This window comes from Columba livia, chromosome 9, assembly GCF_036013475.1.
Source record: "Columba livia isolate bColLiv1 breed racing homer chromosome 9, bColLiv1.pat.W.v2, whole genome shotgun sequence".
Taxonomy (NCBI): domain Eukaryota; kingdom Metazoa; phylum Chordata; class Aves; order Columbiformes; family Columbidae; genus Columba; species Columba livia.
This window is the reverse complement of record NC_088610.1, coordinates 20,727,720-20,752,484: the sequence shown is the minus strand read 5'-3', so window position 1 is coordinate 20,752,484 and position 24,765 is coordinate 20,727,720. Positions and strand designations below refer to the sequence as shown.

General features: G+C 49.6%; 3 protein-coding genes across 7 annotated transcripts in view; 1 reads left to right on the top strand and 2 right to left on the bottom strand.

Annotated features, from left to right (window-relative positions):
• Nucleotides 1-13,718, bottom strand: part of SRPRB (SRP receptor subunit beta) — a 72,576-nt gene extending 58,858 nt beyond the window's left edge. For 2 of the 4 annotated variants that reach the window (XR_010474477.1, XM_065073052.1), the window contains exon 1: nucleotides 8,736-9,161. Coding sequence is in view for 3 of the 4 variants with exons in the window: in XM_065073052.1 (XP_064929124.1) it covers nucleotides 8,736-9,101 (366 nt within the window). In the remaining variant the exon portion in view is untranslated. Of the gene's footprint in view, nucleotides 1-5,524; nucleotides 7,289-7,853; nucleotides 7,968-8,494; nucleotides 9,947-10,455; nucleotides 10,523-12,558 lie in introns of those variants that run through there. The other 2 variants (XM_005501565.3, XM_065073051.1) reach the window with 2 other exon arrangements.
• Nucleotides 1,183-3,071, top strand: LOC102094104 (galactose-3-O-sulfotransferase 2). Its single transcript, XM_005501597.3, has 2 exons — nucleotides 1,183-1,377; nucleotides 2,064-3,071. The coding sequence occupies exons 1-2, from the start codon at nucleotides 1,198-1,200 to the stop codon at nucleotides 2,919-2,921; spliced, it is 1,038 nt and encodes a 345-aa protein (XP_005501654.3). The 5' UTR covers nucleotides 1,183-1,197; the 3' UTR covers nucleotides 2,922-3,071.
• Nucleotides 13,719-14,646: 928 nt separating the features above from the next.
• The window catches only part of PAK2 (p21 (RAC1) activated kinase 2), a 46,156-nt gene continuing 36,037 nt past the window's right edge, over nucleotides 14,647-24,765 (bottom strand). For both annotated transcript variants that reach the window (XM_065073045.1, XM_005501563.4), the window contains exons 11-15: nucleotides 24,570-24,687; nucleotides 21,893-21,992; nucleotides 19,168-19,364; nucleotides 18,513-18,650; nucleotides 14,647-18,173 (exon numbers count right to left, since the gene is read on the bottom strand). In XM_065073045.1, the coding sequence (XP_064929117.1) occupies nucleotides 18,087-18,173; nucleotides 18,513-18,650; nucleotides 19,168-19,364; nucleotides 21,893-21,992; nucleotides 24,570-24,687 (640 nt within the window). In that variant the 3' untranslated portion in view covers nucleotides 14,647-18,086. The remainder of the gene's footprint in view (nucleotides 18,174-18,512; nucleotides 18,651-19,167; nucleotides 19,365-21,892; nucleotides 21,993-24,569; nucleotides 24,688-24,765) is intronic.

Here is a 24,765-nt window from a genome sequence, read left to right as displayed (position 1 = left end):
GGCTCTCACATCCAGCACCTACACCCTGGCCAGAGCTGAGATCACTGTGTGTCCAGACCAGGCTGCTCTGGGCTCTCTCCTGGCTGGCCTCAAATCTCTACAGCTCTTGAGCATCCTCCCAGTCTGGGGTCATCTCCAAACTTTCCTCCAGCTTCTCCAGGCCACCTGCTCTTCTCTCTCTTTGCCTTCTCTTGCTCGGTCTCTTTCCACCAGCCCAGGGTGCGCCGGGGGCTTCAGCACATCGCTGCTGACCCATCCTCTTCTCACACCCACCCCGCCCTCGCAGGGCAGTGGGGTCAAGTCCTACACTCAACCAGCAATGCCACCGACCCCAAGAAAGAGGGAGGAACATACTTTGGGGGTTTCATTGAGCTCCTTCCATCCCCTGCCTGTTGGCAGCTGAGCCTCATGTCCTCTTGTTACAGAAACTGTCAGTGCCAGCTGGAGCGGGCTCTGCAGCAAACCACGGACCACAGCCAGAAGAGGCCCAGCGATGTCCTCCAGACCCCCATCCCGCTGTGGGAGGACAATCCCGCACACTGGAAGAGGAAAGCCATGCCAGATCCTACCTCAACTGAGAGCACGCAGGACGTTTTCCAGACGCATCTCTATTTCAGCTGGGAGACCCCGCTGGAAAGCAGCCCGGGCAGCCAGGAGGAGCAGTGGACCTGGCAGCCTGCGGAGAGCAGCATGAAGGTGAAAGTCCACCCTTCATCCACAAGGCTGAAATCCCAGCTTCCTGGCCTGAGAACAGCCACCAGAGAGGGTCCTCCGAGTCTTCCCGACAGGATCTCCGCAGTTTTGGGGGGAGATGCTGATGCTTTCAACAGCAATTACATCATCTTTGCAAACAGGATGCCGGCAGAGGATCACAGGAGAACGCCACCACCAGGAACAAGGCAGGTTGTGGTAGAGAGGCTGTCTCACGCTCAAGCCATGGGTTCCCTCCACCATCAGTGGGGCAGCTTGTTTGAACACTCCTTGCCAAATTCAGCTCAGCCTCCACTAGCAGAGAACTTTTACAAGACAGACCTGGAGAGAGGATTTTCCCCAAGCTGGACAGAAGTCTCTAAAGGTGACAAGGTGACTCTTGGTGAAGGCCAGCAGGCCCAAGGGGTCTCCTCTCAAGGGGAAAGGTGTGAACCCAAGACCGACATTGTTTTCCTCAAAGTCCACAAGAGCGCCAGCAGCACTGTCATGAACATCCTCTTCCGCTTCGGCGAGAGGCACAACCTTACCTTCGCCTTCCCTGTGGGGGGTGGCAACCAGCTCTTCTACCCCCACCACTTCTTGGCCAAGTTCGTGCAGGGCTTCTCCCCCAGGAGCCCTCGGCGGTTCAACATCCTCTGCCACCACATGCGGTTCCTGCAGCCGGAGGTACGGGCAAATCCATGGCACCTTGGCATTGGGTGAACAGGGGAGGGAGAGAGGGGCTTGTGTGGAGCAAGGTGGGATGCCCATAGAGCGCATAAACTCTTTGGGGATGAAGCTAAAGAGAGACAGGGTTGCCCCCAGGTAGCTTGCATGTTGTGGGTATCTCCCAAGAGCTTCTGTAAACAGGTTTGATGAATCGTGGTGCTGTGACCTGAGCCAAGCCAGGGGACGTCTGTAGCAGTCAGCAACTTATAACCTGGTTCTTGTCTGGTGGGCCCATGGAGATGTCTGGGTCCCTGGGCAGGCCCAGAGGCTACCAGCTGCAAGAGGAGAACGGCTTGAGCACATCAGCTCAGATCAGCCATGCCCAGCATCCAACACGCTGGATGCCACTTGAGGACATGCAGATCTGGGGAATGGCAAGGAGGTAGGACGTATCTCAAGCCTGGACAAGCCACCCAGCTGTGGCAGCATGTAGCAGGGAGGTCATGGCCTTCCCCACATACCTCCTGTGGGGCTAACACAGCTAACACAAACACTCCTTTGACGAGCTGCACCCTGAAACCCTCCCCAGCACCCACCATCTCCAACTCCAGCGAGTGCTTCTGTGTTCCAGCAGAGCACAGCTGCGAACAAGCAGGTCCTTTCTCCCAACCCCACCTTTAAAACCTTCTTTTTCTCCTCCACAGGTGCAGAAAGTGGTGTCCAGCTCGGCCGTCTACTTCTCCATCCTGAGGAACCCTGTGCAGCTCATGGAGTCCTCCTTCTCGTACTACAGGGGCATGGCGGCATTCTCCCGCGCCCGCAGCCTGGAGGAGTTCCTCAGCCAGCCCTACCTCTACTACGACCCCACGGACAGCAACAGACACTATGCCAGGAACCTCATGACATTCGACTTCGGCTTCAACCCCGATGGAGAGGTCTCAGCCAAGCGGGTGCAACTCATGCTGAAGGCCATTGAGGCGTCCTTCGACTTGCTCCTCATCTCCGAGTACTTCGATGAGTCCATGGTGCTGCTGAAGGAGATGCTGTGCTGGGACCTGGACAGTGTCGTCTCCTTCCCGCTCAACATCAGGGACAGCAGCACCAAGTCCCGCCTTTCGGACACGATCGTGGAGAAGATAAAGGAGTGGAACAGGCTGGACTGGGAAATCTACACCCACTTCAACAGGACCTTCTGGGAAAGGATCGACCGAGACTTCGGCAGGGAGCGTATGCGTCGGGAAGTCCGGGCGCTTCGGGAGAGGCAGGAGGAGTTGGCGAGGACCTGTCTGCAAGGGATGGGCAGCGTGGCCCCCAAGGACATCAAGGACTCTTCCCTGCGGCCGCTGCAGCACGGAAGTGCGAAGATCTTGGGCTACAACATCAAACAGGGCTTGGACAAGGAAACGGAGCACATGTGCCGGCGGCTGGTGACGCCGGAGCTGCAGTACAGCAGTGCGCTCTACAAGAAGCAGTTTGCCCAGAAGCCGCCCCAGACCCACCAGCCCACTCCCTCTCGGCTGGGCAATGCCCGGTGGCACAGGCTGGAGGGCACCCAAAACTGAGCCTCTGTGCCCCCACCAGGCATTGTTCTTTGCTGAGGACAGTGAGGGGTTTGTCTCCTGGGCTGGGGGGCTGCTCCTGCCCTGGAGCGGGCGGGCTGGGACATTGCTGCCCACTGGAGACCCTGGTCACCTCTGCTGTGCAGGGCCCTGCACCAGCTCTTGGGTGCTACACGCTGCAGTTGCAGGACGGGCTGTAATGGGAGGTCCCAGGGGCTCGACACGACATAGAACCCCAGGCTGGTTGGGTTGCAGGACCTCTGCAGATCCCCCAGTGCAACCCCTGCTCACGCAGGGTCACAGAGCAGATCACACAGGTGGGTCCAGGCGGGTTTGAATGTCTCAGAGAAGGAGACTCCACACCCGCTCTGGGCAGCCTGGGCCAGGCTCTGGCACCTCCCAGCAAACAAGTTTCTGCTCATGTTCCGATGGAGCCTCCTGTGTTTCAGTCTGTGCCCGTTGCCCCTCACCCTGGCATTGGGCACCACTGAGCAGAGTCTGGTCCATCCTCTGACACCCACCCTGAGATATTGATCCCATTGATCAGATCCCTCTCAGCTTCTCTTCTCCAGCTCAACAGCCCCAGCTCTCTCGGTGTCTCCTCAGCACAAAGATGCTCCAGACCCCTAAGCATCTTTGTGTCCCTGCGCTGGACTCTCTCCAGTAATTCCTTGTCCTTCTTAAACTGAGGGGCCCGGAACTGGACACAACTCCAGATGTGGCCTCACCAGGGCAGAGCAGAGCAAGAGGAACAACCTCCCTTGACCCTCTGGTCACGCTCTTCCTCACACACCCCAGGTACCATTGGCCTACTTGGCCACCGGGCACATCGCTGGCTCATGGACACGACGTGACTCTTCAGGGCAGGTCCTGAGCGAACAGGGTGAAACCCCTGAGCGGCAGCTGAGGCCTTGGAGGGGACACCCTGGGCTCTGCGCTGCCCCAGCTCCAGCACCCGGAGCACAACCAGGAGGGCAACAGCAACAGAGAGACCATGACCACGCAGGGCCAAGCTGTAAACCAGAGCAGCTGAGCTTGGGAGCAAGTCTGTCTGTCCAGCTGCAGCTCTCCTCCACTGCACCTTCACACTTCAGTGCTGGAAAAGCAGCTTCTTAATTAAAAATAATAATAGTCACCGTCACTCCTGTTAAGTTCCCCTTAATTACATCAGTCTGCACAGTGGATGATCTCCCCAGCAGCCCAAGGAACAGAGCTCAAACATCTGAAAATGTCCTGAAAACAAAACAAAGTAAGCAAACAAACAAAATCAGCATTTTTTCCCCTTGAATCTGTAGTTGCAGGCTGATTTTGGCTGTTGCGCTCATTTATAGGCCCAGCATCCTCCCCCAGAGCTGACGCCAACACCGTGTCCGAGAGTAGCCTCGTGAGCATCTCTGCAGCCAGACATCCCAACCCGCCCCTTGGAGCGGCTGTAGAAATATTCTGTAGGAATATTCTGTGCTCTGCCTGGTGAAAAAATACCACGAGAATGGGTTGTGGTGGGGCAGTCAACCTTACTCACCCTCAAACCAAAACCAGAGCCGGCGAATCCTTTTTGATTGATAAACAGAGGCCCCGGCTGAGGGGTTTGAGCACGATTTCCAAACCAGAAGAGGTTCCAAAAGATTGCCAGGGAGGAATCTGAGCACCCCAATCTCTCCTTTGGCCAGTCACCTGGAGACTCAAAGGTTTTGGTTACCACCCAAAGGTGCCCCATCTCCCGCTCACAGTTCAACAGGATAAACACCAGACAGTCCCCAGCGCCCTTCCCCATGAGGGACTGGGCAGTGCTGAGCATCCCGCTGGGCACGACGCGGGGGCATCGTTTTTGGGGTATTTGCTACTTGGGTTTTAGGGGTGTTGTTTGTTCCATAAAGTTTTACCTCTCAGACGTGTCCACATACAGCTCCGTTGGTCCCTTCCTTCGTCTCTCCTGTTGGGTCATGGGGTGGTCTCGAGGTTTGCAGAGCTCCAGCTCCCCTCCCATTCCTGGGCATCTGCCACCTTCCTGGGCTCCCACTTCTCTCCAGATTTCATTCAGGTGCCACCTCCTTATTCAGCATTTGGAACTCGATAAACAGGAGCAGATCTTCCCTGCTTGAGCTCCCGCCATGGTGACCTGGGGCAGGGACACTTGTACCACCAGAGCATCACACATATCCCATCCCAGAGCACGAGCCCTGCGATTGCTCTGAAAAGCTGTAGAGCATCAAGAATATACCCAGCTCAGGAATTTTCTGCTCAGAGAGGTCCTGCAAAATTGACTATTTGCTGCAAAACTCAGAAATTTGCTGTTTTCGATAGGGGAGCAGCTCAGTATCCAGCCGTGCCCAGCGGCCCGGCTCCAGGGATGCTGCAGCGGGGGTTGTCCCAACTGCTGCCCACCCAGGGACAGAGCCCGGGTGCAGCACCCATGGGTTGCCCCAACCCTGGAATCACCCAGGGGGGCCCCGCTTACCGTCGCAAGAGTTTCCGCCCAGATCTGCCCCTTTCAGCGCCAGCGGCAGGCAGGGCAGTGCCGGTTTGGACAACACAGCTTCTCCCATTTTTGGGGATCAGATGGGCTGATCCCCCCCGCAGAGCTCACATAAATGTCTTCACTCACCTAAACGCCAATCACAACATTTATTATTATCTCCATAAACAGCACTTTTTTCCTTCAGGAATGTTTCGTGCGGACACAGAGAGGAGCCCGGAGACGCACGTGCTCACCCACACCCGCTGCCTGGCTCTCGGTTTGCAACCACGGACACTTTGTGCCCCGTTTGTTGATGCCTCACAGCACACAAAACCCAGGCTAAGCAATGCGTCCACACACGAGCAGGGTCTCCTGTACTCAGGGAACTCCCTTGCCCTGGAGCATTGTTAATTCCTCTCCGAGAGCTGCCATGTTCAGCCTGTGTAATCCAATGACCTCCATTTAACTCAAAGAACATCAATTTTTGACCAATATCCATTTAGTAACTCGAAAGATTAAAGCCTGCTTTCTCCACATCCCAATTTTCCAAGGCGGTTACTGGTTTGTGTTTTGTTTTTACAGCTGCAAGAGACCCAGTCAGGTTATTTCAAGCATTGCATGATGCAATAACCTGGGAGTTGCTCAAGCATACTCACATCACAGTCCTGACCTTCCGTAAGCTCCCTGGCAATACAAGACAACCAGAAATTTATGCAAAAGTGTTAGTTTTTATCCCCTCGCCGAGCTAGTGGTGCAGGCTTGAACCATTTTGCAGAGTCTTGTATCTGGTCAGGAACAACCCCAGGTTCCAGTGTAAGTTGGGGAACGAGCTGTTGGAGAGCAGTGTAGGAGAAAGGGACCTGGGGGTCCTGGGGAGAGCAGGGTGACCATGAGCCAGCACTGGGCCCTTGTGGCCAGGAAGGCCAATAGTACCTGGGGTGGGTTAGAAGGGGGTGGTCAGTAGGTCAGAGAGGTTCTCCTGCCCCTCTGCTCTGCCCTGGGGAGACCACACCTGGAATCTTGTGTCCAGTTGTGGCCCCTCAGTTCCAGCAGGACAGGGAACTGCTGGAGAGAGTCCAGCGCAGCCACCAAGATGCTGAAGGGAGTGGAGCATCTCCCGTGTGAGGAAAGGCTGAGGGAGCTGGGGCTCTGGAGCTGGACAAGAGGAGACTGAGGGGTGACTCTCATTCCTGGGGATCAATATGGAAAGGGGGAGTGTCAGGAGGATGGAGCCAGGCTCTTCTGGGTGACAACCAGTGACAGGACAAGGGGTAATGGGTGCAAACTGGAACACAGGAGGTTCCACTTAAATATGAGAAGCAACTTGTTGGGGGTGAGGGTGTCAGAGCCTGGCCCAGGCTGCCCAGGGAGGTTGTGGAGTCTCCTTCTGTGCAGACATTCCAACCCGCCTGGACACCTTCCTGTGTAACCTCATCTGGGTGTTCCTGCTCCATGGGGGGATTGCACTGGATGAGCTTTCCAGGTCCCTTCCAGCCCCTGACATTCTGGGATTCTGTGATTCTCTCCAGGGAGATTTTCAACCGTTCCCAAAGGAGCTCAGGGGTTCACACATCCAGCTTGGACAATTTCTTCACAACACTTTGAAGAGATCTCACCCTGCAGTAGGGACCGGTCAGGCAGGACAGATGCCGGATGGGACAAGCAGCAAAATCTGCGGAACCTGGTCCCCAGGAGAGGGGCCGCAGGGACCGACCAGCCCCATCCGCGGCTCAGTCGCGATGCTGGGAGCTGCTCTTCTCTCCTCTCCCCTTCCGACGTGGGTCACCACCCTCCGCGTGCGCCACCACCCTCGCCTTGGGTACCTTGTATTTGCTCTTCTGGCTGTAGAGCAGGTTTTTCTGGAATAGTCGCGGGATGTTGCCTTGGTACAGCAGGAGGGCAGCGAGCATCCCTGAAACCAGAGCGCGGATCCCATCCATGGGCTGCACCGAGCACCCCCACGGCTGAGCAGGGATTTTCAGGCGCTTGCCACAAGCTTCAGCATGACCAAAACGCAGCTCAGCACCACTGAAGTCCCCACCAACAGTAACTAAAGAATCCTTGCTATATTACTTTAAGGAGAATTTAACCATTGTATCGTTAATATAAAAGCAAGACTTGTTTTGATCCAAAAGGGCTGTAAAATGCCAGCAATGTCCTTCCCCCCACTCTGCATTGTAGGCAGCGCATACTCAGCTCCCCCTGGTCATCAGACAGCTGTCACCTAAATAGCGAAGCTCAGCCTATTGTTGCCCTAAAACACCTTTGCTTCATCTCCCCCAAACTCTGGCCTCGGGGGGAGTTTTGCCCGTGTCCCATGTAGAAACTGGATTTAAAAAAACAGATAACGAAAGGATGACTGGAGCGACAGGGAGGGGGGGACAGAAAAGGACACTTGCCCTTTGCCAGGGATGGTTTGAGTCACACCCAGCATTGCCCCCATCCGAATTTCTGCTCCGGGTACCTCCTGATCTCACCTGCCAGGGGCCCCAGCCAGTAAACCTGGATGTAATCCCAAAAGTTGCTCCCCGAGCAGTGGAAGGTGGTGACGGCCAGGGCAGGGTTGAAGAATGCCCCTGTGAACGGTCCGGCTGTGGGGGAAGAGAAGCACGGCTGTCAGTCTGGAATGGATCCTTTGAGAGACCCACAAAGAGCTGGACCAGGAGACCCACAACCCCTCCTGCCCGCCAGGAGCATCTCTGCTGCGGCTCCGGCAGCTGCATCTCTTGGACATGGGGAAACCCCTCCCTGATTGCAGCAGAGCTCAGTGCAGGGCCAAGGGGTCACGTTAGGGGACATTCAGGGAAAATACTCGCAGCCTTGGGACAAGCTCCTCATGTGCCATTTCACCTGCTGTCATCTTCATCCCCAAGTGGGACACGGTTTACTACCAGTGTTAGGTTAATGGTTGAGCTTGGTGATCTTGAGGGTCTCTTCCAACCAGAATGATTCTATGATTCCAAAATTAATATTCCCCAAAATAAGTAGAAAACAAATGTACTAGTAATCATCTTTCACATCCTGGAAGGTAGAAAAGGGACTGCTCCTACCTTCCCCCCCAAAACAAATAAGGTATTTTTCTAAATGACTTAGAAAGAGAAAGGCAGGTGCTGCTCACCTGTGTATGTCAGGAAGGTGACAGTCGCTGCCAGCGCAGGGACACGGTACGTCGGGCGACTCTGGTGCAGCTTGAGGAGGACCAGGTGCAGGAGGAAGGAGCAGGTGCCTTCCGCGAAGGCCGCGTGCTGCAGGGACGTGTGGATGGAGGAGCTGCACTCAGACGCGATCAGGTTCTGGATGAGGTGGAACTGCGTCAGCTCCCAGGACCAGTAGAGCTTGGTGACAGCCCAGCCCGTCCCCATGCCCGCACCCTGGGCCACCAGCTTGGCGGCGGTTGCGGCGAGGCTGGACTCGAGGAGCAGGAACTCCTGCAGCGAGACGGTCGGGTTGGCGGATGCTCCATCGAAAGAGGCTCCGTGAACAGCAAAGAGGATGAAGAGCAGGGTCAGGACCACGTCTGGGCCAAAGCCACCACCCCAGGGGCCTATTTCCACCAGCATCCTCAGCTCGAGGCAGCTGGCGCACAACTGGAAGGAGGCAGCCAGTTCAGTGGCGAGGCAACCGTAGGCTCCGGGAGACAGGAGCCTCTTGGAAAGGCATCTGAACGCCTGGCACACCCCGACAACCAGGAAGAGAAACGCGATGGAGACGTTCAGGCCGGCCATGACAAAGGCTGCGCTGCAGGGAGGTCGGACCCAACCTCGGGAAGGAGTGGAGAAAACCGCACCTCCTCTTTATAAAGCTGCGCGTAAGCAAACGTGGCACAGCCCAACAGGCTTGGGAACTGCCACATGTGCTGTCCCCTCCTTTGGGGACATTGCCAGCTGCCCCGGGAGCCCATGGACTCACCACAGCTGGATCGGCCACAAGGCGTTTGTCCCAGCGAGCAGGTCCTGGTGTTATCTCCACCGCACAGTCACTGAGCGTCCAACCCCCGGTGTTCACACCCGAGAGCCTGCAGCAGCTCCCGCAGGGCTTCCAGGAGCAAAACCCTTCATTTTCTTCCTACGTGGTGCCATAAAATGTCACTTATTGCCCCAATCCCAAAGCCTGGGATGCGAGGAGGCTCTTGGAAAGCCAGGAACCCACACAAGGAGATCGCAAGTCTCCAGGGCAGAGCCACTCTAAGCCACAGCAAAGTCCATCTTGGGCCAGTTTGAAAGCCTGGCTTTGTCTGCTGCTTCCTAAGACTTCACCTCATTTGTTGGCAGCACTAATTGCAGGTGGGATTTTGGTGACTGACATTTACACTCCTGCTGGTATCTTGGGGACATGATCTTTCCCAGCTCCACCAAAACTGTCCCCATGGCATTGTTATTACCTGACTTCTGAAATCTGCACCATATAAACCTTTGAACACATCTGGGTCAGACCTTCAAACACGTGATGGGGTCAACAGTGATTGTAGGTGACAAAATACACCAGGTGACAAAATACAGAGTGGTCGCTCCAGCGTTGCATCCCCTACACCAGCTCCCACTGAGGACCCCCCGACTCGCACCGCTGGGATCTGTGGGGACAAAAGGGGACAGAGAAAAGCAGCTCAGGCCATGGCAGGAAGGGCGGGATGGGGTGGATAATGCCATATTATGAGGGATTCGCAGTTAACAAAGCGCAAATAATTCATTATGCATCTTCTGGGTCACTTCCCTGCTCTGCAGCACAAGTTTCACCACCTTGAGCTCCCATTTCCCATCCCTACGCAGTCACCGCTGTCGCAAAGTGTGACCCCAGGGCAGCTTCGGGAAGGTCCCTGGTGACCACAGCTCACGGCACTTGGCTTGGGAAGCCTTGGGAAGCCCAAGAAGGGAGCGAGTCCACACCCCAACAGCCCATCATCTGGGCCCTTCCCACGACAGCCGCCCTGGCTTCCTTGGCCTGTCTCAAAACATACCCCAATTTAACCATTTTGAACCAATTTCTCTCTCCAGAAGGCAAGATAAGCGTGTATATTTCCCTCAAATGAGCAAACAACCTCGCCTGAATAACAGCAGATGAAACACACTTTAAACTACTCACAAAATTCATACTTCTGGCTTCATGAAAATTCACCTCTGGCAAGGCGTTGGTCAGACAAATCTCCGCTCTGCAGAACACCACAAAAATGGAACATTTCAACCCAATTATCTTCTGCTGTTGTGTGTCTCGAACTCCCCTCTCCCAACATCTCCCAATCATTCTGTGATTCTAACCAAAAATTGGGGGTTAAAATATGCCCCTTACACTAATTGTTCTTGCTGTTCTTCCAAGAGAAAGCTGCCATGTGCTAATGCCTAAAAGTCACGCTCATTCTCACCGTGTTCCTCCAAACGCAGCTGTGATGTGCAAAACACTGCGACACCCGTGGTAAAACTGGAGGAAAACACATCCTGACGTTTCCCACCCACAGGGATGGATTTTCCCCTGTTTCTTTTAAAGTGAAATGTTCAGAGGTCTTCAAAACCTTATTTCCCATCCACTGGCTGTAATTACGCCCATGACACATCCTGCACTTGTGGGACACTTAAGCCAGGCTGGGGACAGGAGCTGGGAGCTGTTACGAGGATAATTAACAGGATTAAATAACAGGTACGAAGCAGCTTGTTTCCCATCTCACTTCAGCGCTGATGGCAGAAGGGGATGGGCTAACTAAAGTTGTCAAAAAATTGCCCAAAAATATTCCCATATTCCCACCAAAAACCTCTTTTCTGTGGCTGGAACCCTGCCTTTTCTAAACCGATTTGCTTTCCGGGCTGTTCAAACGCTGATAATTTAAACAGGGGTGTTTTTTTAACTGTGGGATAAGAACAAGCTGGCATTTCCACAGTTAAGTAAAACAAACCCTCTCCGAAAATACTGAAAAGTAACACAAGCTGAGCAGAACCACAGCGGCTCCTATTTGCGCCCACAAAACGGTAAGAGCTACAGCCAAGAGCAGCTGTGGGGTTATTTAAGGTGAGTTTTGGGGTGGATAAGAGGTCTCCAGGAGCAGGCAGCAGTTATGGGCTGCTGTGATGAGGCAGAAAGGACCTGCCTGCGGGGTTCCAAACACACAACCCTGGGTAAAAAAGGCTCGGAGAGCCACAGGTTAACCGGGCTGCATGAAACAACAGGAATCCTTAAAACAAGCGTTTGCTGGAAGGAAAGATAAAGGTGGATCGTCTGTAGGTCTAAAAAGCTTGAATTCAAGGGATTGTCGGTCCCTAGGAAGGGCACCCCTGTACCCAGGATGGGAAAAGAGCCTCTGTTCCCCCTCCAGAATAGCCCGTGGAGATGCCCCGAGTCACAGCAGGGTCCTCTCTGGTCATCCGCAGTTGTAATGAGCCAGATTCGTTATTCACATGCCATTCAGAAAACACCAGGAACTGGGGTCTGTGCATTGAGATGCATCACCTGTGCATCCAGACATATCATGTGTGCATTGAAACACATCACCTGTGCATTGAGAGGCATCAACTGTGCATCCAGACATATCATCTGTGCATCGAGAGGCACAGACAGTGCATCGAGATGCATGGCCTGTGCATCCAGACACATCAACCACGCATCAAGAGTCAGCGCCTGTGCATCGAGAGGCATCCAGATGCATCACCTGTGTATCCAGATGCATCATCTGTGCATTGAGAGGCATCGAGACGCATCACCTGTGTATCCAGATGCATCATCTGTGCATTGAGAGGCATCGAGACGCATCACCTGTGTATCCAGATGCATCATCTGTGCATTGAGAGGCATTGAGACGCATCACCTGTGCATTGAGAGGCATTGAGACGCATCACCTGTGTATCCAGATGCATCACCTGTGCATTGAGAGGCATCGAGACACATTGCTTGTGTATCCAGATGCATCATCTGTGCATTGAGAGGCATTGAGACGCATCACCTGTGCATCAAGACACATCAGCTGTGCATTGAGAGGCATTGAGACACATCACCTGTGTATCCAGATGCATCATCTGTGCATTGAGAGGCATCGAGACACATCACCTGTGCATCAAGATGCATCATCTGTGCATTGAGAGGCATCGAGACACATCACCTGTGCATCAAGATGCATCAACTGTGCATTGAGAGGCATCAAGATACATCACCTGTGCATCCAGATGCATCACCTCTGCATTGAGAGGCATTGAGATGCATTACCTGTACATCCAGACACCGCCTGCTATTCTAGTTCCATCCTTCTCTCTACTGCCTCAAGACATTTTCTCCAAAGCAAAAGCCTGTTGGCCTTTTAGTGTCCTAATGAATGAGCAATCGTTAACATCTCAGTGGGTAAACCCCATAAAAAAAAAATATATATATATATATACATACATATAATAATAATAAAATCCTCAGTCCCCTTGGCTGTTCCAATAATTGGCTCAATAGGTAAATGGGTTTTGCAATGACTACGCACTGGAAGAAATTCCTCCCGCAGACACCAGCAGGAGGACAAGAACGGGAAAAAGTAGCATCACCGTTGCAATAAGGGAACGACGGCACGGGGAGCCGCGTCGGCACTGCCCTCCTCCCTCGCCACCGGCTGCAAACACAGAAATTACCGTCAGAAGGTCACTGCTCTCACTCGTTCATGTTTTTCGCCACCTCAAGAAAAAGCTCTTGGGGAAAAACCTGTTTCCTCCACACATCTGGAGAGCAACACAAATCCAGCCGAGCTCAGCAGTTGCGCGTTCCTTTCTCACATGACTGAGCACGGCTATTTCTATTAAAAACAATCTCCGGAGCAAAAGGCAAGTTATAAAAACAGGGGGGAAAATGCAGCTGTACAAAGCCCCGGCAGCAGGCATTGCAGACAACTGCTGTGCTGGTGCACGGGCCAGGCGAATCGTGCCGAAACCCAACATTTGTCTTCAGGCACCGCTGCGAAAAAGCTGATCAGAAATGCAGGTCCTTTCCAGTTTTTCACCCTGGTTTTAACCAGCGTCTTGCTGGCGCGGTCTGAATTATTGTCCTTTGTGGTAAATTCACTGTAGCCCCGAAAGGGAGAAATCATCCTCAAATTTAGCATCTTGAAGAGTGATGTTTTAAACACCCAATCTTGAATAACGGGATCCAAAAAGATGGGGCTGCTCTTGGGTTTAGTTTAGATGATGAGCAAGCTCACGCAAGACTCAACAGGATTAATCAAGTCAGGACTAGTGAGTTCCACTTTGTGCAACCCACGTTCAGGCAAAGCTCTGATCTCCTTCAAGCAGCACAAGCACCGATACCCAGAAAATCAGTGAGTTCCACTAAGCACCTTCTCACCCCTCCTGCCAACCTTTTCCCCCAGAAATTAAATGCCAAATCACTTAGATGCAGAGTTAGACAATATCAGTTTAAATGCATGAAGGGTCAATTATATAGAAAGACAAAGATACTACAACAAATTAATTAACCTGAAGAGACAGTGCTTTGTTCGAATCAACATGCTGATGTCTGGATGAAAAGGCTCCTGAAGTCGAGTGGTTTCTTCATTTCCCGTTGCCAGTGGTTTGAGCAAAGCTTGTACACACACAAGAGAGGGGAAGAGACGATTTTCCAGTAACACATGGGAAACGCACGACACAATGAGTCCTCGACATTCACAAGCAAGACAGAAATTTCATCTGGATTTCAACCGAGATGGTCTCAACTCCAAAGAAAACGCGTTTAGATGTCCTTTTTCCTTAGCTGAACTGCCACGCCAACGCAAGCAAGGCTCCGCAGCAAAGTGAGAGGCGCCATCCATCTCACCCCACGTCCCAGGCGAGCTGTTGACAACCGGCATCATCCTCACCCAAACACCGACCACCGGGAGCATCTTCCACTCAGGTACCAGGACAGCTCATTCCCCACATCTGTGCCACATAGGCAGGATGTTGGATGATACTGATACAGAATAGTTCCTGGATCATCATCACGTTGCCACGATGGCACTTTACCGGCCCACCGCTCCCACCCCAGTCGCGACCAGTGGGTGGATGGTGAAGCACTGGGCTGCTCTTGGCTTTGCGTGGCAGCAGAGAAAACTTGCGGTTATCGCCAGGTTGGTACTGATGCTGATGAGTAATCAAATTTCAAAAGAAACAGGGCAGGCTACGATAGCATCAAATGATATCCATCACAATTAGAGCATTCATAAGAACCTTAATTACAAATACATTCTATCAATCTCATTAAGACATCTGAACACGTACCCTGTTCAGCTACTCCTGTCTTCGAAGGTATAAAACTCATGACAGGGGAAGGGGGGAAAAACCCAAATGTTTTTTAAAAGTTTATTTCTAGCCCTGAAAGAACAGTTATTAAACAAAGTCAACAAATACAGTAGTTAATATTGCAGTAACAATTAAATAACATAATGGGATTAAATTACACAAAAGGCAACATTAAAATCTGAAGACAGTTAAAAAAATAAAAAGGAAAGCTTGCACCTACTTCCATTTCCATTGACAGAGGGGAAAAATCGACCAGAGACATTTATTTATTAATGGAGAGACCCTCAACAACCTCCTTGTCCCCTCCCCAGCCACCCAGTGTCCCCTCCGCTGTGGGGACCCCGCCTGTTCCATCTGCTCTGCCCACAATTAGTCTCATTAACGCCTAAGGCAGCTCAAAGTGCACATTCCCAGTGCTTTGAACGAAAAGTCGGGGGGTTATTCTACGATAACAAGATCCCAGGTGTCGCACATTCCCTGCGTCTCGGCCATAAGCTGCCCCGCTCTGTATACACACCTAACTGCACTGCTATATGTTACACTCCACACGTATCACACGCGGTTTTGGTCCTGACTCAGGATCTGGCGCTGGCACCCGAGACAGAGCGAGACGTACAGGGACCCCGGCGCTATCCAACGCGGTCCTTCCCTCTGCATCGTCTGCGCAAACTCTGCCCTAGGGACACCGCAGCCTCCCAGCAAGTCCTATGGACACCAATCCGCTCCCTTCGGGGTTAAAACCGAAACACAACGCAGCTTACGTGTTTTAATTTTGCAGACACAACCAGCTGACATGGTTAGAAAAGCGATGCCTGAGCCACTATGACATGAAAGCGCAGCCTGGCAACCTGCTCCCGGCTCTGCTCGTCCATCAGCTGCCCCTCTGGCCGCAATAGGCACAAAACCCTCAATTTTTAACAATAAAACGGCTGCGTGGGGAAGGGGAGGTGTGGGTGCTTCTCAGCGTGAGAGCTGAACACCATTCCAGGTCACGCAGCGAGCGCTGAGATCCTTTTGGTAACTTCTGGATGGGGCCAAGTTTTGTGTGCTAAGACGGCTGGAAGTTTGGAAATCATCTCCTAAGTAGACTAAATTGGACACATTTTGTAAGATACGTTTTAAATCATCCTCATTCATCAAGAAAAGTGAGCTAATAAGTTAAAGTTACTTATGATTTCTTGGTTTTCTATCTAAAAAAAAAAAATTTAAAAAGAAAATCTCCCAGTTTAACTCTGGCACAAGGAGTTTCACAAAGTCCATTGCCAGCAATGAACAAAGAGGGAATCCTGGGTATGACGGCTTTTCTATCCTCGGCCAAGCCTCCTCTCTACTTGATCAGGGAGTCAGACGCGCTCAAACTGCAGACACGGCGTTCACAGCATCCGCAGCTCGTAATAATTCACCTGGCTGGAACAAGACACCTCTTCAAACGATAAACCACAGCTATTCTTACCCTGACAGCTGGCAGGATTTATTCCTTTGATGGAGTAGTTAATATAATTTATCCGACATAACGCTTTGCCACCATGCAAGAGCAGAACGCAAGCTGGACTGCGATCCCACAGCGCAAAACTGCATCTTGTTGGTACCATGTCATCTCCTAGAAGCCTCGAGACCCTCGTCCCGCTTCCCCTCCATCGTCACCACAACCAACCTGTGCTGTCCTGGCCGCTCTAGCCTGGCAATTGGTTTTGTCACAACCTTGGCTACCAGCTTCCAACACATCGTTATCTCCCTCGCTAGACAAACGTCAAAACTATCTGAAAATGACTTCTATCCTCTGCCAGCAATGGTTGTAAAAGTGTGCAAAAAGTTTTTATTCAGGGTCCTCCGTCCACACTCAGCCATAACCCTATCCCCGTCCCAGGTCCTGCACCGCTGGGAACGCAGCAAAATCCCACTAAAGCACTGGTTTTCTGTCACAGAATCGTTTGGCACATGGAAACTACAGTTGGCTCCTCCTCAAACACTCGGGGAAGTTGAAATGCATAGAGCGTAGCACAAGAAGAAGCCGGGACACGGGTTCGTGTACACTTGGCCCTGGTAACACAGCAAGAACTCGAGCGCTCGAGTCGCTCACTGTCCTTCAGAGGGAGGCACGTTCAACGTTCGGCTTCAGCCAGCCCAGCGGGTACAACGTCGTTAGCGAGATGGGACCGGTGGACTCGGCATGTCCTCTCAGCCTCTGATGAGCCCCGCGGACGTTTGACGGTGCCGTGCTCGTCTTCTCCGAACGGCGCTTTGGCACGTCCAGGTGTTCATCATCTTCTGCTTGAATCACGTTTTCAAAAACAACCTGTATCTTCAGCGTCCTCAGATCTGATGATTCGTTCTTCTGGTTTCATTAGTACAAATGGAGCACATACAAAATTGGAAAAAATAGCTCTAATACTTAAACTCTGACAACTCCATAGGTTGATGCATTATTTGCTTGGGGGAAGGGGGGAATTACAACATATACAAAAATGTATTTGATACAAAGAAGGGAAATGTAACATAAAAAAGTCAAAGGCACCAGCATAACTTCCAAAGCCCAAGTCAGAGCACAGATACATGTTTTTGAACCACCCACCGCATCAAGCACATTATCCCCTAAGCTTCTGGCCAGCAAGTCTAAAGGGAAAATAAAGAGCAGACAGGAAGACAGCTGGAATTCTTTTTCTTGCCCTGACTATAGCTGATCATTTGATCATAAATAAAGTATCTGACCCCTACCTACAGATCCATAAACTGACATCCAAAGACTCGACCAATCGTTAAGTTTCTACAAAGAGGCCACATCTTCGATTAAAAAGTCCACAGAGCGCTGGTGTATGAGAAACAGCTGAACGCTTCTCTTCCCCCTCTCTCCAGATTCCTCTTAAAGAGCAAAACGCATCTCAATACGTGACAATTTCTTAAGTAGCCAAGTTGTCAATTCTATAGTACAGTAACAGCTAATCCATACAAGAAGCGAGGGGCAAGATGTACCTTCACATTTGTCACACTTGCCATGAATCTCGTCATACAGGAGCTTACCAGAGTGATATAAAACTGAACGGGTAGAGGGGAGGAAGAGGAGAGTGAAAAGAGATCAGCAGGTGAAATTAGTACTGCTCTCTGAAAGCTTGAATCTGTCATTCAAGTATTGAAAGTACCCAGAAGGGTACAATGAATGGGAGCTGCTACAGCAAAATGGTTAAAAATAACCCCTCAAAACCCCAGGCACAGTAAGTGGCATTTCTGGGCTGTCTGCAAAACAAAAGTAAAAGGCCAGTAATTCAGTCCTTGATTCCTTCCCGACCCCAGACAGGGATTGCTAGAGGCACCACAATTTATTCTGGGTGTCTTCTGGATGAGAGTTTCTTCCCTTTCGCAGACATTTCCCACCCCCCCCCCCAGAAAATCCCTCCCCCCAGATGTGTAACAATTTCATATATTATAAAGATTTGTAAAATACAAATGAACAAACAAACAAAAAAAGGGATGAAGGCTGTGGCGGTAATGTTAGCGGTTACTCTTCATTGCTTCTTTGGCTGCCAAGATCAGTGGCGTCAAGCTAGACAGAGGTTTGGCCAGTTTCAAGAAGGGATGCTGTCAGGAGGAGAGAAACACAGTCAATTAGAGAAAGACACCGTTCGAAAAGCCACTAAAAGCCAGATATTTACACAGCTCTTTTCATCCTGAGGTCTGAAAAGCAACATCTTGCTCCCAAAGGGACAAACCCGGAGCACCTAATAATCATTCCTTCTCACCCCAAAAACAGCGTTAGGCCTTTTCTTTTTCAATAATTCACTACGAAGATGTTTCCTGCTCAAATATCTTCTCTTGGTCCCATTCTGCTCACTTCAATGGCTATACTAAAGTAAGTTTGTGAATTGTTGGATGCCGTGGCGTCTGTATCTCAGGCTGTGAGGGGAAGGCGATTCTCACCTGTAGCAATTCTTTGGCTGACCCTCTTTTCTCTACATCCATCTCCAAACATCGGTTCAAGAAATCCCGGAATATCGGGGACAGTTTCTCGGGGTTCTGCAGCTCTGGTGTGCCATTAGTTGCTATCAAATACAAAGCCTGCAAAATGAGGAATATCGTATAACCAAAAAGATGCCAAACTGAGGTGCCCAGCGGCAATCCCTTAGTCTAGATCAGAAAGGGCTCTGCAGCCCACTTCTCTCCTTGACAAGATAAAACCCGAGAATGCCGCAATTCTACACAGAATTCTACGCAATTCTATTCTTACTAATAGCAAAATAACATTTAAAATCTTTTGGCACCAGATACTTACCTGGGCAAAGAAAATATCAGATTCCAACACAAGCGGCATTTTTCACAACCTAATGGGTTTACTAAACTAGGACAGAAAACTGAGTTCGAAGTCCAACATTTTAGTTACAAGCTGGTACTAATCTTCTAAATGGAAAAATTCAGTAGGGCTGACTCCAAATTCAAGATGGGTGCGTTCCGTTTGGAGGAATTTTCTTGCGCTGCTGAAGCTTGTTGTGTTTTTTTGTTTCATTTTCTCTTTAATGTAGATAGTTAACTAACCACGTTCGTATGGTAAACACTGGCAAACCTCTGGGCTCCTTACCCTCAGGGGGTTTTCGTTGAGGTACGGGGGTTCTCCTTCTACCATCTCAATGGCCATGATGCCCAGAGACCAGATGTCCACTTTAGGGCCGTACGCTTTCCGCGTCACCACTTCGGGAGCCATCCAGTACGGGGTTCCCACCATGGTGCTGCGCTTGCTCTGCTCGGGGGTGATCTGAGCACAGAAACCAAAGTCAGCTGTAGGATAACAGAACGTTAAAAAGTTAAACTGGTGCACCCCACATAAGCCGGTTTCCTAGAAGATTTCTCTATTACTATACATATATTTTACTCCTTCACACTTGAGGGGCTCAGGGGTGTCTCCTTTTTTCTTCCCCCTGCCATATTGGCCATACTACAAAATCCAACATGCAAGACAGGTACAAAACCTGAAGGTGTTTGAGCAGGGCAGACTCCTGTGGCATGAAGATAAGGCTTTTTGTCCTCTGGAAAAGCGACGCGAATATTATTACCCTGCAGAACAGTATTTTGCCCAGTCTTCAAGATTCCTAGACTGGTAACAGCCCAAAAAACCAGTAATCACAGTGAACACAATTGTTCTGTGCATGGCAGGCTATAGAACGTGATGTGGAACACACCAATCCACAAACTACAGCTTCTGCCCTGCTAAACAGATGTAATTTGTGCGGCTATCAAGTTGGACATTTCACAGCATTTTGGCCATCAAATACGGGTACTACAGCTGACAGACACACGGAAACATGGCTTTGGATACGTGAAACGCTGCCCCACTCAGCAGAAGGAACCTGGACAAACAAACCTTTCCACAAGGAAACTACCGGAGGGAACAACCACACTCAAGAAAATGAGAAAAGTCACCTATTCCTACAGCCTTCAGGTGCAGCAGCAAGGCATGTCCCATCATGTTACTTTATCCAGCTGCAGCACTCCCATTTCCCAGGCATGTAAAGCATCAATAAGAACAGAGTTAAGGCAGGAGACAGATTTTACCTTATCATTGACACTAAGTTTGAGAGAGAAACAGAGAGAGAGAGAGGGAGAGAGAGAGAGAGAGAGAGAGAGAGAGAGAGAGAGAAAGAGACAGAATTTAAAATTTGGAGTCACGTTTGAAAGCGTCACACCACGCAGTGCTGACAATAGAGCCACAGTTGTCAAAGTGTGAAGTTGTACCAAGAGAGTGCTTGAACAAAGAACTGCCCACACCACGATTGTCAAGATGCTGCCTTAAAAAAGGGGGGAAAAATAGACCTATAGCAGCCACTGAGCTCCTCACCAGCATTTCTTGGCCTTTATTAGTGTCCCACTCAACTCAAAGCACAGTGTATATCAATGAAGACACCAGAGAACCAGCAATGTGTTTCTCCTGACCTACCAACAAAGCCTTCGGCATCATGCCCCAGTGAGAAGAGACAGGCAAGATGGAGAACCCAGTTTCACCAACCAGCAGACTGTGTGCAGGTCCGTGGTGGTGCCAGGCAGGCTGGGATCTGCCCCCTCTCCTGCCACCAGGAAGCCAAACTCCCCCAGAGAAGGGGAAGAGCTTGACAAGAAGGTGGAGCTTCTTCCACCCTGAACAACTGCGAGAAGCTCTATGAGCACCCAGACAAAGAAAGCACTGATGAGACAGCTTGTCTCATGGCTGATTACAGAATCTCCCCTTCACACAGGACATTTTCACAGCTAACTCCTGTTTCCTCCCGTCTCTCCTTCCTCCTGGGGCCAACGCTTCTTTACACCAGCTACCAACCCTGTCCTCTCACCACTCTGTTTTGCTTTGACAGCTCTTTGATTTTTGAGCCTTCTCCCGCTAACTTTTCTCAGCCACATCCTCTACTCGCTTATCTTCAGACTCTGAATCAACAGTTTTGCACAAACATTTAAAAAACAATAAAACCTCCTACGCAAGCAAGCAGTGCATCCACTGGTAACAAATCAAGTTGCTCATTATCTTTCTACATAACCCATATAAGACCGCAAACTATCATGAGTAAGGGATATTGCTGAGATACATTTCAAATTCCTACTCCACTGTAAAAACACCATCCCTTAACCCTCCGGTTGCTTTATGCTTTGCACATTCCTGCATACCAAGAAGTCAGACAATGCGCTTCTCTCCCAACAATCCTGACAGTTTCTTCATGTGGTTTCACATTTCTTTATTGCCACAAACGTTTACACACACCAGAAACTAACTAACTGTGCACAAGCCCATGCGTGCGTGACAATTACCTGAAAAGCAAGTAGCTTCTTTCGTTATTTCATTATTATATTAATGGAAGTGTGTTACACTTTCAGTCCAAGAAAAGGAGACCTGGTGCAGGCGCAGCATAAGACTAGGCTGCAATATATATGGTTAATAATGTTCTCGTTAGTGGCAAAGCATTAAAAGCAACCTGAGGAGACTAACGGAGCAACCGCAGTCCGCTGCAACTTTTCTCTTGCAATCATTCCCTGCCTGGTCCCAGTTACTTCACATTTGCCAACAGATTCATGTGGCAACAGGTTTGCTTCAACATCCTTCCGGTCTAACGCGCTCGCAGCCTCTGTCCTTGGGCCCTCAGAATTTCAGTATCTGCTACCTGGGAGTTACACATTTGATAATATAGAATGAATTTCTATTACTCAGAGGCAATAAAAATTCACCTCAAGTTTTCCTGTCAACTCTCCTACCCATTTACACTCTCCAAGTTGAAGTTTACTGCGAAAGGGAAAACTGAATATTGAAACAATCGCCTGCTACTCACTTAGTTTAACTGATCCATCCATTCCCAACAGCACGTTGTCGCTCTTAATGTCTCTGTGGATGACCTGGTTGGCGTGTAGGAACTCAAGCGCTTGCAAACACTGGATGGGAGGAGAAAAAAACCATTCAGCACATGAAAACACAATTTGTGTGTGTGAGTATGAATTCAAAAGCAACGCTTAGACCCTCACTCAGTTCTGAGCGGTACAAATATAAGAGGTGTTATTTAAAATAACCAGCAGAGGAAGCTCTTGTGCTACAAGTACTCTCCAGATCTCATGAGGTCAACGGTTTTTTAATCAGTTTCTCTGCTATCTTAAACCTAAAAATTAAACTCCTCATCACTCGAGACGCTCTCAAAAATCCCAGGTGTTAACTTTGGTACATGCCACAAATTCTACAGAGGAACAATAAAGGATGAAGTGAGAGCTTTTCCAAGAGGAATTGGTGAGAGTTCGTTCTCAACACGCATGGAACTTCTCCTGCGGTGAAGGCTGTAAAACACCTTCATTATGAAAGCCATATTTTTTTTTTTTTTTTTTTTTTGCATTGTTTTCCATTAAAACCTTTCACACTAACTTTCTGCCTGAAAGCAATTAAATTTACTTTCACTGTTTGAGAATAAAATGAAAAAAAAATCGCAAGCTTTTCCTCTTTTACTATAAGCAGAACATTTACCATTTGCAACTTGGCACAGATGTAATTTTTTGGTATGTTTTTTTTTGTGATTTCATTTGCTTTAGTGAAGCAGCCCTGCCTTGCAGAACGAAGCACATCTAACACACCGGGCAGCAGAGTTTTGATGAAGTACAATGGTCCAATATGAGACTTTTTCCTCGGAAAAGCTAATTACTATTACAGTCAATAGTTACTTTCAGTTCTCCGCTTCCAGCTCTAGTTTCTCAGGAAACCATTACCTGTCCGTACATGTTAAGGTACAAGTTTGCTTTCCATCCCCTCCTTTTTGTTGACTCATCAAAAGCAGATGTTACCTTGATGTAGTCAGATGGAGCTCTTAAAAGTCTAAGTTTCATGTGCCCAGCAGATAATACAATTACTCTCCTCCTGCCCTAATAAATCAAGCCTGAGCTGGATGCTGGCGCTCTGACTCAGGGCAGAAACCACCGACAAGTTGTGACTTCAGCTATTTTTAACTCTTCCATTTGATATCTTACTGCAATCTTAAAATTATTCCAATTGCGAGCTTCTGGAGAATTGTTTTTCTGAGAAATCCAGAAAGCAAGCTCAGCTGTCACGGACCTATAGATTTCACGCACCATGAGAACGAGAAAGGGACAGTCTGCACCAAGCTCAGCTGTATTTTAGTACATGTTTTTTAAACTATTCTTATTTCACCAGGTCCACTTTCACACTTAAAGCAAACACAGTTCCCCTTCTTCCTATTGGAAAACACCCTGAAGCTTTCATGCTTTTTTCTTTTTTCTGCTCCTGTCTCTACAGTCTACATTACCTATATTTGATTACTCAAGGCTTTTTGGTGCCTTGGAATATTCTTTGTTAGTCGAAGTTAAAAAATACATTCTTTCCCACCTGCTAAACTCCTTTGTTGCTCTTCCCTGAACTTCAACACACATTATCAATAATCTTACTGTTAAAACTGTCAGCAGGACTGGGCAACCCAGGTACCAAACCCCAAATGTGTGTGCTCCACCACCTGCCCTCCCCAAACACCCAGCTCCAAACTGCCAGAGCTCTCGTGTTACAACTTGCAAACACCCAATGCCACACTGAAGCATTAACAAATATATGGAGACTATCTAAGAACTTCAAGTTAAACTGAGTGTCAGATTTGTATTACAGTGTTTTGTAAACTCTCACAAGAGGGTATCTCTCAGACTATAACTTTCTAAAAATGGAAAACAGAGACTCTCCCACCACGCCAGGGCAAAAGTATTTATATATCTAATAGACATTTAACAGGCAGATTCACATTAACAGTTCCATTTGGGAGCAAAGTGAACACCACAAATGCTGTCTATTTTTTAAGCCTCCTCTCCTAGACACACTGAGGTTAATACTCCTTTGAGCAAGGATGACAGGACTAGACTCCCTCTGGAGCTCATCACTTCTCCTCAACTGACCCAGGCAACTGCTATTTAACAATACATGAGGCATTCCCTCCTCACCCAAAGCTTTGCATCTTGCTTTTAATGTTTTTCATCAGCTTTGTCATCAGAAACTCTGAATAAAGCCTCAAACATTGACCTCTTGCACTGTGGTACAGAGGGAAACGTAAGCCTTACAGGCCATCTCATCAACATAGCTTCTTGACTTGGAGTCCAAATATAAGCACGCTCCTGTTTAATAAGGCACCAGCTCTCAAGCATGTCGAGCTTGTAGGTTTGATTAAAGAAGTGGCGATAAAATGCTTTTGTGGATGAAGACCTCTTTCTTTCCCACCTGTTTGGGACTTCTTGCAATCTTGCCAGTTAATGTCTTGACAGTTAATGCCAGTTAATTGCAAACCCCCAATTTTCCTGGTTAAACTTGTTATTTTCTGTTATTGTGATATCAATTTCTGCTCTTAGTATTGTTCATCCTTCCCAACTAAATGGCTCCAACGGCAATTGTTATAATTAGTCCTAACTTAAGTGTACCACAAATTCTAAGAGTGCGTCTTCATTCCTCTACCGACAAAATTCAACTACAACACTCACCTCTCTGCAAACAGCAGCGATCTGTGCTTCATCCATACACGTTTCTGTGACCACATCTGTTAGCGAGCCCCCAGCCAGATACTCCATCACCACAAACAGTTCATCTCCTACGAGGTAACTGCAAACAGAAAACAAAGAGCATGCTCGTTTGCCATCACAAGGTTGAGAACTGGAAAACGACTGAGAAGAGTCGGGC

Excerpts from the sequence above, each read along its gene's own strand:
- LOC102094104 (XM_005501597.3), top strand. The coding sequence starts at position 1,198 with ATGAACATCCTCTTCCGCTTCGGCGAGAGGCACAACCTTACCTTCGCC. Across the intron at positions 1,378-2,063 it reads TGCGGTTCCTGCAGCCGGAG|GTGCAGAAAGTGGTGTCCAG; the intron begins GTACGGGCAAAT and ends TCTCCTCCACAG.